The sequence below is a fragment of the Cornus florida genome, unplaced genomic scaffold, assembly GCF_030987335.1.
Source record: "Cornus florida cultivar Cherokee Brave unplaced genomic scaffold, ASM3098733v1 CherokeeBrave_3.0.0_Hap2_Chr01, whole genome shotgun sequence".
Lineage (NCBI taxonomy): Eukaryota > Viridiplantae > Streptophyta > Magnoliopsida > Cornales > Cornaceae > Cornus > Cornus florida.
Window position 1 is genome coordinate 103578150 of NW_026775571.1, and position 14254 is coordinate 103592403.

Genomic DNA, 14254 nt, shown 5'->3' on the forward strand with positions numbered 1-14254 from the left:
TGGAATGTCCTAATCTTATGGGAAACATTTCATTATTGGTTATAGTGCCTTCTACTCTTCAATTCAATTATTGTACTTTTTTATACTAGATTTTGAAATTTATCTAAGTTTGAGCACAAAAGAATGTTTAGACAATTAATATTAAACTCTGTGCAACCTCATCTTACAGGACTGACAGTCTGTCTCTAACTTTTTATTTATTTAATTATATAAAAAGACCTTTATACACTAACCGACTGCATGGTCCCAAATTCATGTGGGTAGTGAGTTTTGTCGAATTAAATATCATTTTTCTTATAAAATGCAATCCTTCATACTGCTACATTGTTAATTTACAGGAACCTAGCTAACGGACTTATTACGGGTGGAATATATTAGTCATTTAAATAAAAACTCTTCAAAACAAATTGGTTTAAAAAAAAAAATACTCTAAAAGAATAATGTAACACACAAATTATTATTTTTCATTTCAAAGATTAAAAATTTGAATTCTCTTAAAATTATTTTCTAAATTTTTTATCGATAATTATGCGATACGGCAGGATTGCAAATGTTCAGTAGTAGATTATGAAAAACTCTAAAAGACATTACACTACCATAATCGATTGAAAAATAATAATAATAATAATAATAATCTACTTCAAGAGATACAAGCTTTTTTTTTCAAGGTGACGCAATTCATGGTTTGTTGAGTTGCCAAGAGAGTGGACCAGGCAACCATCAAAACAAAAGAAAGTCCCCAATCTATCATTCTAGGATGCAAATTGATTCTCCTCCCACTTGATATAATTTAATTTAATGCCAAACTTCAATACCTCTCACAACGTGGAAAAAGAAAAAAAAGAATATCTCTTATAACCTGCGAGGGAATAGGAAAAAGACAACCAAAAAAAAATAAGGCTGCCAAACACTTCAAATCCACTTCCTTCTAGGCCTTTGAACTTTACTTTTCCTCTATATATAGTCCTCCTCTGTGTTTTCCATCTTCTCACACCAACTTCCTCTTCTATTTGGATCTACTTTCTTTTCCTTTGATTGGCTTTCTTTCTTTTCTTTCCATCAATGGCTTGTGGGCTTAATGTGTTATGGTGGTTTATGGTAACCATAACCTTAATGGTAGCCAACTTGAGCCCATTGGCCAGTGGTGAACCACAAGTCCCATGTTACTTCATATTTGGAGACTCATTGACCGATAATGGCAACAACAATCCCCTCCTTAGTCTGGCTAAAGTTAATTTCCCGCCCTATGGGATTGATTGCCCTGATGGTCCCACAGGCAGATTCACCAATGGCCGAACTACAGTGGACATCATTGGTCTGTTTTTCTTTCATAAAATAGATGCCATTAAATTCCATTTTTCATTTATTAATTTGCCAATTTTTTTTTTCTTTTTTATTTAAATTTATTGCTTCTCCCCGGCGCCCACTCATCCATTGGATTGAGTGCATGATGAGAGTACCCTCATCATAACACTATTCTTTCTTTTATTCTCATTACCATCTCGTTCTGATACTCACTACTATTCCAAAACATATTGGGTAGGAGGATGATTTTGAAGCCTCTTCGAATTGAATACAACAAGATCTCATGACCCATACTGAGAAACCTAAAGTCAGCTTGGTTTTTTTTTGTGCGGAATTAAATATATTTCTAACTTGTTAGAAAGGACCAATCTTAATTATCACTTGTTTTCTACAATCATTTTCTATATTATTATTTGTTTTTTCGTTTTTTTTTTTTTCAAGGCAGCAAGCTACATTGTGATCTAATCACAAATAATAATAAAAATTAATGAATAAATAATAAGGTAGATAACCTTTTTTTTTATATATAAAATTTATTTATTAAATGGTACTGGTACAACTGCATTCTGCATACAGGGGAATATTTTTCCCTTTTGGGAGGTAAGTCACTAAAACAACTATATATCATTACTTTATAAGGTGTACAACTCAGACTCAACCAAAGCTCCGTATTCTAAACTCAACTCATGTTCAAAATTTTGACTTCGGATAAAAAATAGGGCTGATCTAGGTTAGCCTCGGGCTGGGTTACATAACATTTCTAATAGTGTAATGCATATATATATATATATATATATATATATATATGTAAAAGATATTATAATCAAATTTTCAATAAAATTCACCAAAGGAAGAAGTCAACATCAAGGCTTCAAATGCCAAAGTATCTTGAATATGTAGTACATTTGAAGAAAATGTACTACATTTTCCTTTTATGCCAACAATGCGTACTTCTTCTTCAAATTACCAGGCGTGTCTTGAATATTTTGTCCATGTAAAATTTCTAGTTAATTCTATGCATTTCCTTTTTTTTTTTTTTCCTGAATTTCTAGGCATTTCCTTCATTTCCAGTGGACATGAAAGTGCAGCTTCAACATCTTCTTTTTGTTGGAATTTAAGTAGTATTTATGTAAATGCAAAATTAATTCATATAGATGCTAAAGCTTCCTTCCTGTAGCTATTGCTTGCCAAATAAATCATCATGCTGATTGAACACTTCCCTTTGCAGCTGAACTTCTAGGGTTCACCGATCGCATTCTACCCTTTGTAAATGCAACAGGCACGAATATCCTCAGAGGCGTGAATTATGCATCCGGCGGAGGTGGAATTCGTGATGAGACTGGAACCAACGTGGTAATGAGCTATTTGTGTGTGCATGCACTTGTGTAGCTTCTTCAGATAATTGTCCTTTATAATTTTCCGATTGAAAACTGTTTTCTAAATACCGAACTAAACCAAACCAAACCAAACAGCCCTTAGAATTGAAGCCATACGAATTGAGCCTACATATGCATGCTAGAATCTCTTTGGTACAAGTCTGCTATTGTGGCATATTTCCACTTCAACTATATATATATATATATATAAACTCTCTTAATACTTTATTACAGGTTGGTCGGTTCAGCATGAATGGGCAGTTAGCAAATCATCAAGTGACATTGTCACGCATTGCTACTTTACGAAGAAGCACAGTTGATGAAGCTAAAGAATACGTAGGCAACTGCATATATAGTGTTGGAATGGGTAGTAACGATTACATCAACAACTACTTGATGCCACAAATCTACCCAACAAGCACCCTTTTTACACCCGATCAGTATGCAGCAGCCCTTATCACACAGTACGAACAGCAACTAAGGGTCAGTATTGTTACAATTCTTATATATACACAGTCACACACACATATATAGTTATATGACTTAATTGCAATTAGTACTTGTACTAGCTAGTGTCTTAATACTAATAATATTATTAATTGTTTATAATTTGGATGCATGGTAGACTTTGTACGCAGCCGGAGCTAGAAAGGTTGCATTGTTCGACGTTGGTCCAATAGGTTGCACTCCAGCAGAGATAGCCACATTTGGCACGAATGGATCTGCATGTGTTGATTTTATTAACGCCTATGTCACTCTTTTCAACACAAGACTCAAGACGCTTGTTGATCAACTCAACTATGACCTAAATGATGCAAAATTTATCTATATAAACACCACTCACATTAACTCAGGGGATCCTTCAGCTGCCGGTAAGTAATTAACTGCAACTTTTAACATAAATTATACCTATATAATTTGTTTCCACTTTTTGTTGTTGTTTTTGTTAATATTCATACATTACAATATTATAATTAAATATATAATAATTTTAAAAACAAATCATTAATAAAAAAATTTGTTATGTATGATATGAACTTATTTACATGATTATTATTCCCCTCCCACACACATATATTTCAAATTTCATTCATGTTTTGTAGTGGACAAGGTATAGTAGTGTAAATTGTGTAATATTATTGATGTCATTTGTTCACATGTATGTAATTTTCAGGGATTACAATATTAAACGCACCTTGCTGCAGTGTATCCCCAACAACAGGACTATGTATCCCTAACAGCATTCCATGCAGTAACAGATCAATTTATGCTTTTTGGGATACATTCCATCCTACTGAGATTGTGAATCGGCTTGTAGCCCCACGAGCGTATAGTGCTGCCACTCCCATGGACACTTATCCCATTGATATCCGCTGTCTTGCTCAGCTTCAGCTCTATTGAATGATGATCAATATTTATATATATATATATATATATATATATATATATATATATATATCAATAATCTAGGATCTTTGATTTGGAGGAAAAAATCTATTATCTTTGATCTGTTGCCATTATTGCAAATAAAACGCTCTAACTAAATAAAAGAACATGTTTGAGCTATCATTTCATGTGTTATATATATTTATTACGAATCAATTGGAGTTATTTATGCCTTGGTTTTGTTTCTATGAAATTAAAATGAATAGAGCATGTATATACTGCCTGTTTAAGTTTATATGGTGGTTTGTGGAAGGTATCATGGAACTAGCTAGCCAGATCATTATTCATTTATTAATATGAACTCATGGCATATGCTGTTGGAGATCTTTAATATTTTTCAGGTTTATAATATCCCTGATTAAATGTTAGAGGATATATACTTTAAATGTTAGTGGAGTAATGAAAAGGAGATTTTGCATGGCTTAACTCATTCATGTGACAATGATCGATAATGACGAAGATACACTCACACCGACCTGAAAGGAATGAGATGTATGTGATGCTCATAATCTATCTTAAAATAATATATATAAACAAAACGTGACACACTCTTTCCGGTTACAAGTATAGAAGGGAAGCTCCATAAAATAGGTAAATTAATATCGGTGCATGGCCTATTATATATTGACAATAAGGATGGGAGGCCCTCTCTATAATGTCGAATATGAAATTGACAATAGGAATTATTACATATAAATAGCACTAATGACCTATATTTATTATTTGACGGAGTTAAAGTCTCATTGTTCCAAAAAAATGAGGATATGAAAAACACTATTTACCTTTATTGAAGTATCACTTTTGTGCATGCAGGTACCATTTTTTTGTGCATCAGGTACTAAAGTGGTACCTATTTGCACAGAAGTGGTACATATGTGAACAAAAGTGATACCTCTATACCCAAAACAAAAGTGGTACCTTATGCACAAAAAGTGGTACCTATGTGAACAAAAGTGATACATTTATGCCCAAAACAAAAGTGATGCCTTATACACAAAAAGTGATGCCTATGTGAACAAAAGTAATACCTCTATGCCCAAAACAAAAGTGGTACCTTATATACAAAAAGTGGTACATATGTGAATAAAAGTGGTACCTGAGTGAGGACAAACATTGTTTTTTCATGCTCACGTCAGTATTTTGGTCAATTTTATTTTTTTTAAAGTATGAGACTTTAATTCCATTAAAAGATAAATATAAATCATTAGTATCATTTATATGTAATAATCCTTTGAAAATATGCTTATAAAGGACAAGTTGGATATAGATTAAGTCAAAATCAAATAAATATAGTATCCACTGCTATGTATATGTTTTGGTGTGGGGTCCACTGATAATAAGTAATTGTAATGAAGATATATATGTTATCACTGTGTGGCAGCAGCTTATGCAATACGCTTTGGGTGGCAGTGCATCTTATGCAAGAAGCTGCTTGCTGCCCACGCACATGATGCCTATAAATAGGTTTTCTCGGTATACAATAATGGTGGTGAAAATACAAAGCAGTTTTCTCTCTCTCTCTCTCTCTCTCTCTCTATCTCTGTGAAAATTACTTTTCATTTCTATAAAAAATATTGTTCTATAGATATATATACACACATATTTATTACACGTTATCAGCACGATACTTTGTCAACTGAGAAGAAAATTCTATTTTTCTTTCTCACTTCAAAGGGTAAGAAAAATAATTATTTATATTAAACTGTTGTTGTTCAAACTTTACAGTTAATTAAAATTGCTGAGCTCGAAGTCTCGCAAATACTAAATTATTTAATTTGTAAACTCGAAGTTTTGCATATATTAATATGTTGTTTGTGAGCCTGAAGTTTCATAAATATTTGGTACTCTTTGCGAACCCGAAGTTTCGCAAAATTTGTTGACCTGAAGTCCAAATGAATCTAAAATTCTTTGACACGAAGTCATTTACACTGAATACCCTTACAAACCTGAAGTTTTGCAAAACGTAGAAATATAAATTATATGTGCCTTTTAGTGTAAACATATTTTGTCTTTTAGCCATTGTTTTGTTTACTAAAAGCACATGATTAACTTTTTGACATTGTATAGTATATTTATTGACAATTCATATTATATTTGCTAAATATATTGTTACAATCTTTTACATGTTACTTTATGTACATTACTATGCATATAATTTGGCTCAGATTTAAGTACGTAAAAGAAAAAAAAAGAAAAAAAAATTAATTACCACAAGATTCGAACCGTGGCCCTTTAATGCGCAAGTTGAGTTAACGAGTTACCAAGCCACTTGTTCTGTTGTGATTATAAATTGACTATTATTTATATATATTGTATCACCACTATGCAAATCATATTATAGTGACTACAGTATTTTTATAATCTCAAATTCATTATTCTTTTTGTGAAATAATTCTAACTATGTTATTTTATCATTTATAGTTCATAATGTCAAATCTTACCAAGCTTGAATTTGTGGCACTTGATATCTCGAGTAAAAACTACTTGTCATGGATCCTTGACGCCGAGATCCACTTGGATGCCATGAATCTCGGAGAGACAATTAAGGAAGAAAATAATGCATCCCTGCAGGACCGCTTGAAAATTATGATCTTTCTTCGTCATCACCTCCATGAAGAATTAAAAACAAAGTACCTCACGGTTAAGGATCCACTTACACTGTGGAAAATTTTGAAAGAACGATATGAGCATCAGAAAATTGTGATCCTGTTAAAAGCTCGTTATGACTGGATCCACCTGTGATTGTAGGATTTTAAAAGTGTAAGTGAGTACAATTCAACCTTGTTTAAAATCAGCTCACAATTAAAATTATGTAGAGAAAAAATTACTGATGATGATATGTTAAAAAAAAACATACTCCACATTGCATGCCTCAAATGTGCTCCAGCAGCAGCAATATAGAGAGCGCGGATTTACCAAATATTCTGAGCTGATTTCTTATTTGTTGGTGGCTGAACAGAATAATGAGTTTTTGATGAAAAACCACCAGTCCCATCCAACTGGATATGTACCATTCCCAAATGCGAATGTGTCCTCATTTCACGGCCATAGACGTGGACGTGGACAGACGTAGTGGTGGTCGTGGATATGGTTACAATAGAAATAATTATAATAGTCGTGGTGGTCATAATTCCTCATTGACTCCCAGAAAGAACTCCACACCGTCCTATCAGAAGTGGAATTCAAATACGACCAACAAGCAAAAGGAAAAGCTTTGTAGAACAAAGCTCCTGAGATATATGATGACAAGCCTTGCTATAGATGTGGAATGAAAGGTCATTGGTCGCGTACCTGTCGTACACCCAAACATCTAGCTGATCTTTACCATGCCTCAATGAATGATAAGGAAAAAGGAAAGGAAATTGAAATGAATTTTGTGGATGACGACCTGCCAGTTGATATTACTCACCTTGATGTTTCTGACTTCTTTGCTGATCCTAGTGGCAGTATGGATCATTTGATTGGTGATGGAAATGTCCATACCAATTAATGTGTCATTCTCTAGTATGTTATCCCTAGTGTGTTTTATTTTGTCTGTATCAGTATGTTTAAATTTTTGTTGTATTAATATGTCTCTATCTTGGTTGTACCAAAATGTTTTTTATTTTGGCTATCTTGTATGTAAATCTAGTTTGTATTTCAAGTTTGAAGTAATGAAATATATATTTTGTGTGTATGAAGAAGCATGGATCTGACTAAGGCATTAACTGTACCCAAGATAAATGGTGAAGATATATGTCTAGCAGACAGTGCAACAACGCACACTATACTCCGAGATAGAAAATATTTTTCGCATATAGCATTAGTTGAAGCTCGTGTCAATACAATATCAGGTCCAGCAGACTTAAATGAAGGCTCCAGAAGAGCTATCATTGTGTTACCATGTGGAACAAAATTGAATATTGATGATGCTCTATACTATACCAAATCCAAAAGAAATTTATTAAGTTTTAAATATATACGTCTCAACGGTTATCATATTGAGACTATAAATGAATGGGGCATTAAATATCGCTGTATTACATGCCAGAAGCATGTATTAGAAAAACTCCCTGCTTTATCTTCTGGATTACATTATACAAATATAAGAGTAATTGAGTCACATGCAGTGACGCACCAGAAGTGTTCTGACCCAAATATTTTTATACTTTAGCATGATCGCCTTGGTCATCCTGGGTCAACAATGATGCGCCGAATTATTGAAAATTCACTTGGTCATCCACTAAAGAACCAGAAGATTCTTTTAACAAATGATTATCCTTGTACCGCTTGTTCACAGGGTAAATTAATAGTTAGACCATCACCTTCCAAGGTCGTTGTTGAATGCCCACCATTTTTACAATGAATTCAAGGGGATATATGTGGACCAATTCATCCAGCGTGTGGACTATTTCGGTATTTTATGGTCTTAATTGATGCATCAACACGGTGGTCACATGTAAGTTTACTTTCTACTCGTAATGTTGCATTTGCTCGACTCCTTACTCAAAACACGGTGGTCACATGTAAGTTTACTTTCTACTCGTAATGTTGCGTTTGCTCGACTCCTTACTCAAATAATCTGATTACGAGCACAATTTCTGGATTATCCAATCTAGACTATCCGTCTTGATAATGCCGGGTAATTCACATCTCACTCATTTGATGACTATTGCATGTCAATTAGCATTCTTATTGAACATCCTGTTGCACATACTCACACCTAAAATGGTTTTGCAGAATCTTTTCTCAAACGTCTTCAGTTAATTGCTAGATCATTACTCATGAGAACTAAACTACCTGTTTCTGCTTGGAGACATGCGATATTACATGCATCATCACTAGTTCGCATTAGACCAACTACATATCATAGTTTCTCACCACTACAACTTGTGATTGGTCAACAACCAAGTATTTCTCACTTGCGAGTTTTCGATTGCGCTATATATGTTCCCATTGCACCCCCACAACACAACAAAATGGGTCCTCAATGACGACTTGGTATTTATGTAAATTTTGATTCTCCATCTATTATTAGATATCTTGAACCTATGACATGTGATGTTTTTAAGGCGCGGTTTGCTGACTGTCATTTCGATGAGGCTGTTTTCCCTCCATTAGGGGGGGGGGAGAGGGGAGAAAAAGCCAGAAGAGCAACGAGTTATTAATTGGAATGTCTCAACTTTATCTCATTTCGATCCTCGCAAAAATCAATGCGAACTAGAAGTTCAAAGGATCATTCATTTACAAAGTATTGCAAATCAATTACCCGATGCATTCACTGACATAAAGAAAGTGATAAAATCACATATACCAGCTGCAATCATTCCAGCAAGAATTGATGTCCCTGTAGAACAGTTTGTCAGTGTTATTGCAAATGCATCTAAGACCGCTAGAAGCGTGGTAGACCATTCGGTGCAAAAGACATTGTTCCCCAAAAGAGGAAAGTACAAAAGAAAACAAATCAAGCAATTGGCGCTCCTGAAGATGTCACACTTGCAAAAGGAACAATGAAAATAATTGATCAATCTAAATTTTATAAGCAAGTAGCCCCAGAAGTGGCACATGCGCTAGAAGTGGCACAAGCCCCCGAAGAGGCACTGGTACCTGAAAATAATGAGATCTCAATAAACTATAGAGAATTGTGGGATAGAAATATAGTTATTATTAGCGATATATTCTCTTTTGCAGTTGCTCTTGATATTGCAGGTGATAATGAGGATCCTGAACCTCAAAACGTCAAAGAGTGTCGATGTAGAAATGATTGCCCAAAATGGAAAGAAGTAATACAGGCAGAGCTAAACTCATTAGCAAAACGTGAAGTATTTGGACCTGTAGTCCAGACACCTGAAGATATCATGCCTGTAGGGTACAAATGGGTATTTGTAAGGAAATATAATGAGAAAAATGAAATTGTAAGATGTAAAGTCCGACTTGTAGCCTAAGGTTTCTCGTAGAGACCTGGTATTGATTATGAGGAAACATACTCTCCTGTGATGGATGCAATTGCATTTCGCTTTTTGATCAGTTTGATAGTCTCAGAAGCACTGGATATGCATCTGATGGATGTGGTTACAACTTATTTATATGGATCACTAGATAGTGACATATATATGAAAATCCCTGAAGGATTTAAAATACCTGAAGCAAATAGCTTGAAACCACGTACCATGTATTCGATCAAGCTACAACGATCCTTATACGGATTGAAATAATCCGAACGCATGTGGTATAATCGTCTCAGCGAATATTTACTAAAAGAAGGATATGTGAATAATCAAGTTTGTCCATGCATTTTCATCAAGAAATCAAAATCTGGATTTGCCATTATCGCTGTATATGTTGACGATCTAAATCTCGTGGGAACTCCTGAAAAGCTCACCACAACTGCTAATTATTTAAAGAAAGAATTCGAAATGAAAATTCTTGGTAGAACAAAATTTTGTCTCGGCCTGCAGATCGAACATTTACCAAATGAAATTTTTATCTATCAGTCAACATACACTGAAAAAGTCTTGAAGTGCTTTTATATGGATAAAGCTCACCCCCTGAGTTCTTCAATGATTGTCCGATCACTTGATGTTAAGAAAGATCATTTTCGTCCTCAAGAAGAAGGCGAAGAAATTCTTAGTTACCATATCTTAGTGCAATCGGTGCTCTAATGTACCTTGCGAATTGTACCAAACCTGATATAGCATTTGCAGTCAACTTACTAGCACAGTATAGTTTTGCACCAACTCGAAGACATTGGAATGTGGTTAAACATATTATGCGTTACATTTGGGGAACGACTGATATGGGGTTATTTTATTCAAGAAAATCAAAGCTCCAGTTGATCGGATATGCAAATGCAAGTTATCTTTCTGACCCACATACAGTCCGATCACAAACAGGGTACTTGTTTACTTCTGGTAATACTGCTATATCATGGCGATCTATAAAACAGACCATGACTACAACTTCCTTAAATCACTCTGAGATACTCGCAATTCATGAAGCAGGTAGAGAGTGTATTTGGTTGAGATCTGTTATACAACATATTCGAGAATCATGTGGACTTTCCTCAATCAAAGATAGTCCAACAATATTATATGAAGATAATACAATATGTAATACACAGGTAAGAAGAGGATACATAAAAAGTGACAGAACCAAGCACATTTCACCAAAATTCTTTTCCACACACGAGCTTCAGAAGAGTGTTGATATTGATGTTCAGCAGATACGCTCGAGTGATAATCTAGCAGATTTATTCACTAAAGCGCTTCCAACTACAACATTCAAGAAATTAGTGGACAACATTGGAATGCGTCAACTAAAGGATCTTCAGGGTTGACCTAATGAAGGGGAGTAAGTGATCGAAAAGGTATTGGCCTACTATACTCTTTTTCCTTCGTCCAGATTTTGTCCCACTAAATTTTCCTAACAAGGTTTTAATGAGGCAATTTTAATTTATGCAATATCATACACAAGAATACTGTACTCTTTTTCCTTCACTAAGGTTTTGTCCCACTGAGTTTTCTATAATAAGGTTTTGACGAGGCATATTCTTAGTATAGTACAGTTAACCCCAATGGGAAGTGTTATGTATATGTTTTGGTGTGGGGTCCACTGACAATAAGTAATTATAATGAAGATATATATGTTATCATTGTGCGGCAGCAGCTTATGCAATACGCTTTGGGCGGCAATGTAGCCTATGCAAGAAGCTGCTTGCTGCCCACACACATAATGTCTATATATAGGCTTTCTTAGTATACAATAATAGTGGTGAAAATACAAAGCAGTTCTCTCTCTCACTCTCTCTTGTTCTCTCTCTATCTATGCGAAAATTACTTTTTATTTCTATAATAAATATTATTATAGATATTATTCTATAGATATATATACACATATTTATTACATCCACCAAATTGTAAAAGAATTTGTCTTATATATATCTTGATGGATCTTAGAACACACTTCAGTGACATAAGCTTAATGGCCTATCCCTTAGCTATGCGCATGCTTTTGCCTTGTGAATTCTAATAGGGACTTGTACGGATGCAATGTATATTATGTTAGTATGTGTGTGTTTCCTAGTGTTTTTATTTTCATTTTTTATTACTAAAATATATTTTCACCTGTATGACTGTAGAAAAATAAATAAATAAATAGGAATTCAACTCCATGTTACCATAATCCTTTGTTTTTTTGGGCAATAACAACAACAAAAGAACCAGCAACCAAACTAACAAATTAACACCCCACCAGCACAGCAGCCTGACCCTCCTCCTCAGCCAATTGAAGTATCAAAGCAGGAAGAGGAGAGAGAATCAAATCCGAATCTGCACCACCCCTTGTTACCTTGGGGCCGATCCTTAGAGATTGAAAACCATGAGAACGATTTGAGCTCTGCAAGAATATCAAAAATTAGAGAAGAAATGTCTACAGAATAAACACCGGCACCAGTCAAGGAGTCTATAACTAGTTTAGCATCCTATTCGAAACACACTTTTTGAAAATTGAAGGTCCGAGCCCAACCAACAGCACTTCTAAAGCAAGACGCCTCCGCTGACAGCGCCCAAGAGGTCAGAAAAGGTTTTAATACTACTGCTTGAAGAACAGCCCCCGACAAATCCTGGAACACAACATTCCCACCTCCTAACAAGGATGATTTAACAAAAGTAGCATCGACATTGCATTTGACAACTCCATCCGGAGGACAAGACCAAATATCATTAGACAGATTCTTTTGGGAGGTTTGGAGAATATACATACACTTTTGCTGTGAATTCGTGAACTCCCAATAAAGTTCCACTACCATATTTAAATCCTCTTCTGGACTCCAATCAGCATCGTCAAAAACCTTATTTCGAGCTTTCCATACAACCCATAAACAAAAGGAAGCCAATCCACGTACGGTCATACCACACACTACCACAGTACCACTAGAATTTTTTTTTTTTTTTTTTTTCACTACCACTAGAAAGTTCTAATTGGGTCTCGTGCGGATGCAGTGTATATTGTGTGTGTGTGTGTGTGTGTTTGTTTGTGTGTTTCTAAGCTTTTTTATTTTCATTTTTTGATATCTAGAAACCAATCCCAAGCACAGTTGCCCAAGCCCTTGAATCAGGCCCAACAAAAAGGGTTGCAAAACATTTTATTTTTATGCGCATGTCCAGGCAATTTTAATTTTTTTGACAGTATATTCAAGAAATTAATGTTCTTAATTAGATTTTCTTTTTGTTATGTGTGACGACATTGGGTGTATCATATCGCCAGGATTTCATTTCGGGAGGGCCTGGGGATTGTTCAAATCAAGAAGAAAATAAAGATTAAATCTTTACAAAATAATGTGCTAATGAATGAGTATAACTAGCCAAACTATTCTCAATATTACACATTTTCTTTTACGCCTGAAGATATTCAGTATCCCCCGTCTTAATAACAAAATTCCAGATAATGATATTCAATATGTCCAATTGGATATGATTTATCATGGAATGCATATTATGTTTGTGTGTGTATGTTTTTTATTTTTTCAAAAAAAATAAAAAAAAATCAACTATAAGGTAAATGAAATTTGTATACATGCATGAAGAATAAACCTCAAAAGGCCCCCGCAAAACTATGGAAAATATGGCAGAAGGCCCAATTCAACAAAGAGTTAGAGGAGGACTACAGAAAACAAACGTTAGATATCTACAAAGTAAGCCCAAATACAGCAGGCCAAGCCTTGAACCAAGCCCAATAAAAGGCAACTGGAGCGAAACCTGAATAGACTACAGGTCCAAGCAATTAATGTTCTTAGGTTTTTTGATACCCACACATCCCTTTGTAAATGTTTCTTATGGAGCACTTACCACATAAAATTAGTAAATAAATATGTGAATACTCCGCAATATGTGTGGTGGCTAGTTCGTTTGACATAAAATATTTTCTTTAAAATAGATTTTAGTTTTAAGATTTTTGTTTATTTTGGGATGTTTGTCAAGAGTGTAGGTCGAGGTTATCGGGTGGAGAAAAAAATCCTCTCCAGTTACTCTTTCACTGGATTGTTTTAGAAATAAAAAAGCTGATTTGGCGGTTGAATTAAATTTTTATTTTCCAAATTAACTTTTAATATATACATACAACTTCCTTATACAATAAATTTTTTATTTAAT

General features: G+C 34.4%; 3 protein-coding genes across 3 annotated transcripts; 2 read left to right on the plus strand and 1 right to left on the minus strand.

The window, feature by feature from the left end:
• The first annotated feature begins 1113 nt into the window (after positions 1–1113).
• LOC132279430 (GDSL esterase/lipase At5g45670-like) lies at positions 1114–4082 on the plus strand. The gene is made up of 5 exons (XM_059781409.1): positions 1114–1315; positions 2534–2658; positions 2916–3164; positions 3307–3553; positions 3856–4082. The coding sequence occupies exons 1-5, from the start codon at positions 1114–1116 to the stop codon at positions 4080–4082; spliced, it is 1050 nt and encodes a 349-aa protein (XP_059637392.1).
• Positions 4083–10767: 6685 nt separating this feature from the next.
• On the plus strand, positions 10768–11442 carry LOC132279438 (secreted RxLR effector protein 161-like). Its single transcript, XM_059781420.1, has one exon. The coding sequence runs from the start codon at positions 10768–10770 to the stop codon at positions 11440–11442; it is 675 nt and encodes a 224-aa protein (XP_059637403.1).
• A 902-nt stretch (positions 11443–12344) lies between these two features.
• Positions 12345–13014, minus strand: LOC132279448 (uncharacterized). The gene is made up of 2 exons (XM_059781430.1): positions 12601–13014; positions 12345–12500 (listed from the first exon to the last, which is right to left on the minus strand). The coding sequence occupies exons 1-2, from the start codon at positions 13012–13014 to the stop codon at positions 12345–12347; spliced, it is 570 nt and encodes a 189-aa protein (XP_059637413.1).
• Between the last annotated feature and the right edge of the window lie 1240 nt (positions 13015–14254).

What these genes read in the sequence shown, in the direction of transcription:
- LOC132279430 (XM_059781409.1), top strand. Translation starts at nt 1,114, where the DNA reads ATGGTAGCCAACTTGAGCCCATTGGCCAGTGGTGAACCACAAGTCCCA. An exon ending in AACTACAGTGGACATCATTG is followed by an intron (nt 1,316 to 2,533) that starts GTCTGTTTTTCT and finishes TTCCCTTTGCAG; the next exon opens with CTGAACTTCTAGGGTTCACC. An exon ending in AGTACGAACAGCAACTAAGG is followed by an intron (nt 3,165 to 3,306) that starts GTCAGTATTGTT and finishes GATGCATGGTAG; the next exon opens with ACTTTGTACGCAGCCGGAGC.
- LOC132279438 (XM_059781420.1), top strand. Translation starts at nt 10,768, where the DNA reads ATGTACCTTGCGAATTGTACCAAACCTGATATAGCATTTGCAGTCAAC.
- LOC132279448 (XM_059781430.1), bottom strand. Translation starts at nt 13,014, where the DNA reads ATGACCGTACGTGGATTGGCTTCCTTTTGTTTATGGGTTGTATGGAAA. An exon ending in GGACCTTCAATTTTCAAAAA is followed by an intron (nt 12,501 to 12,600) that starts GTGTGTTTCGAA and finishes ATATTCTTGCAG; the next exon opens with AGCTCAAATCGTTCTCATGG.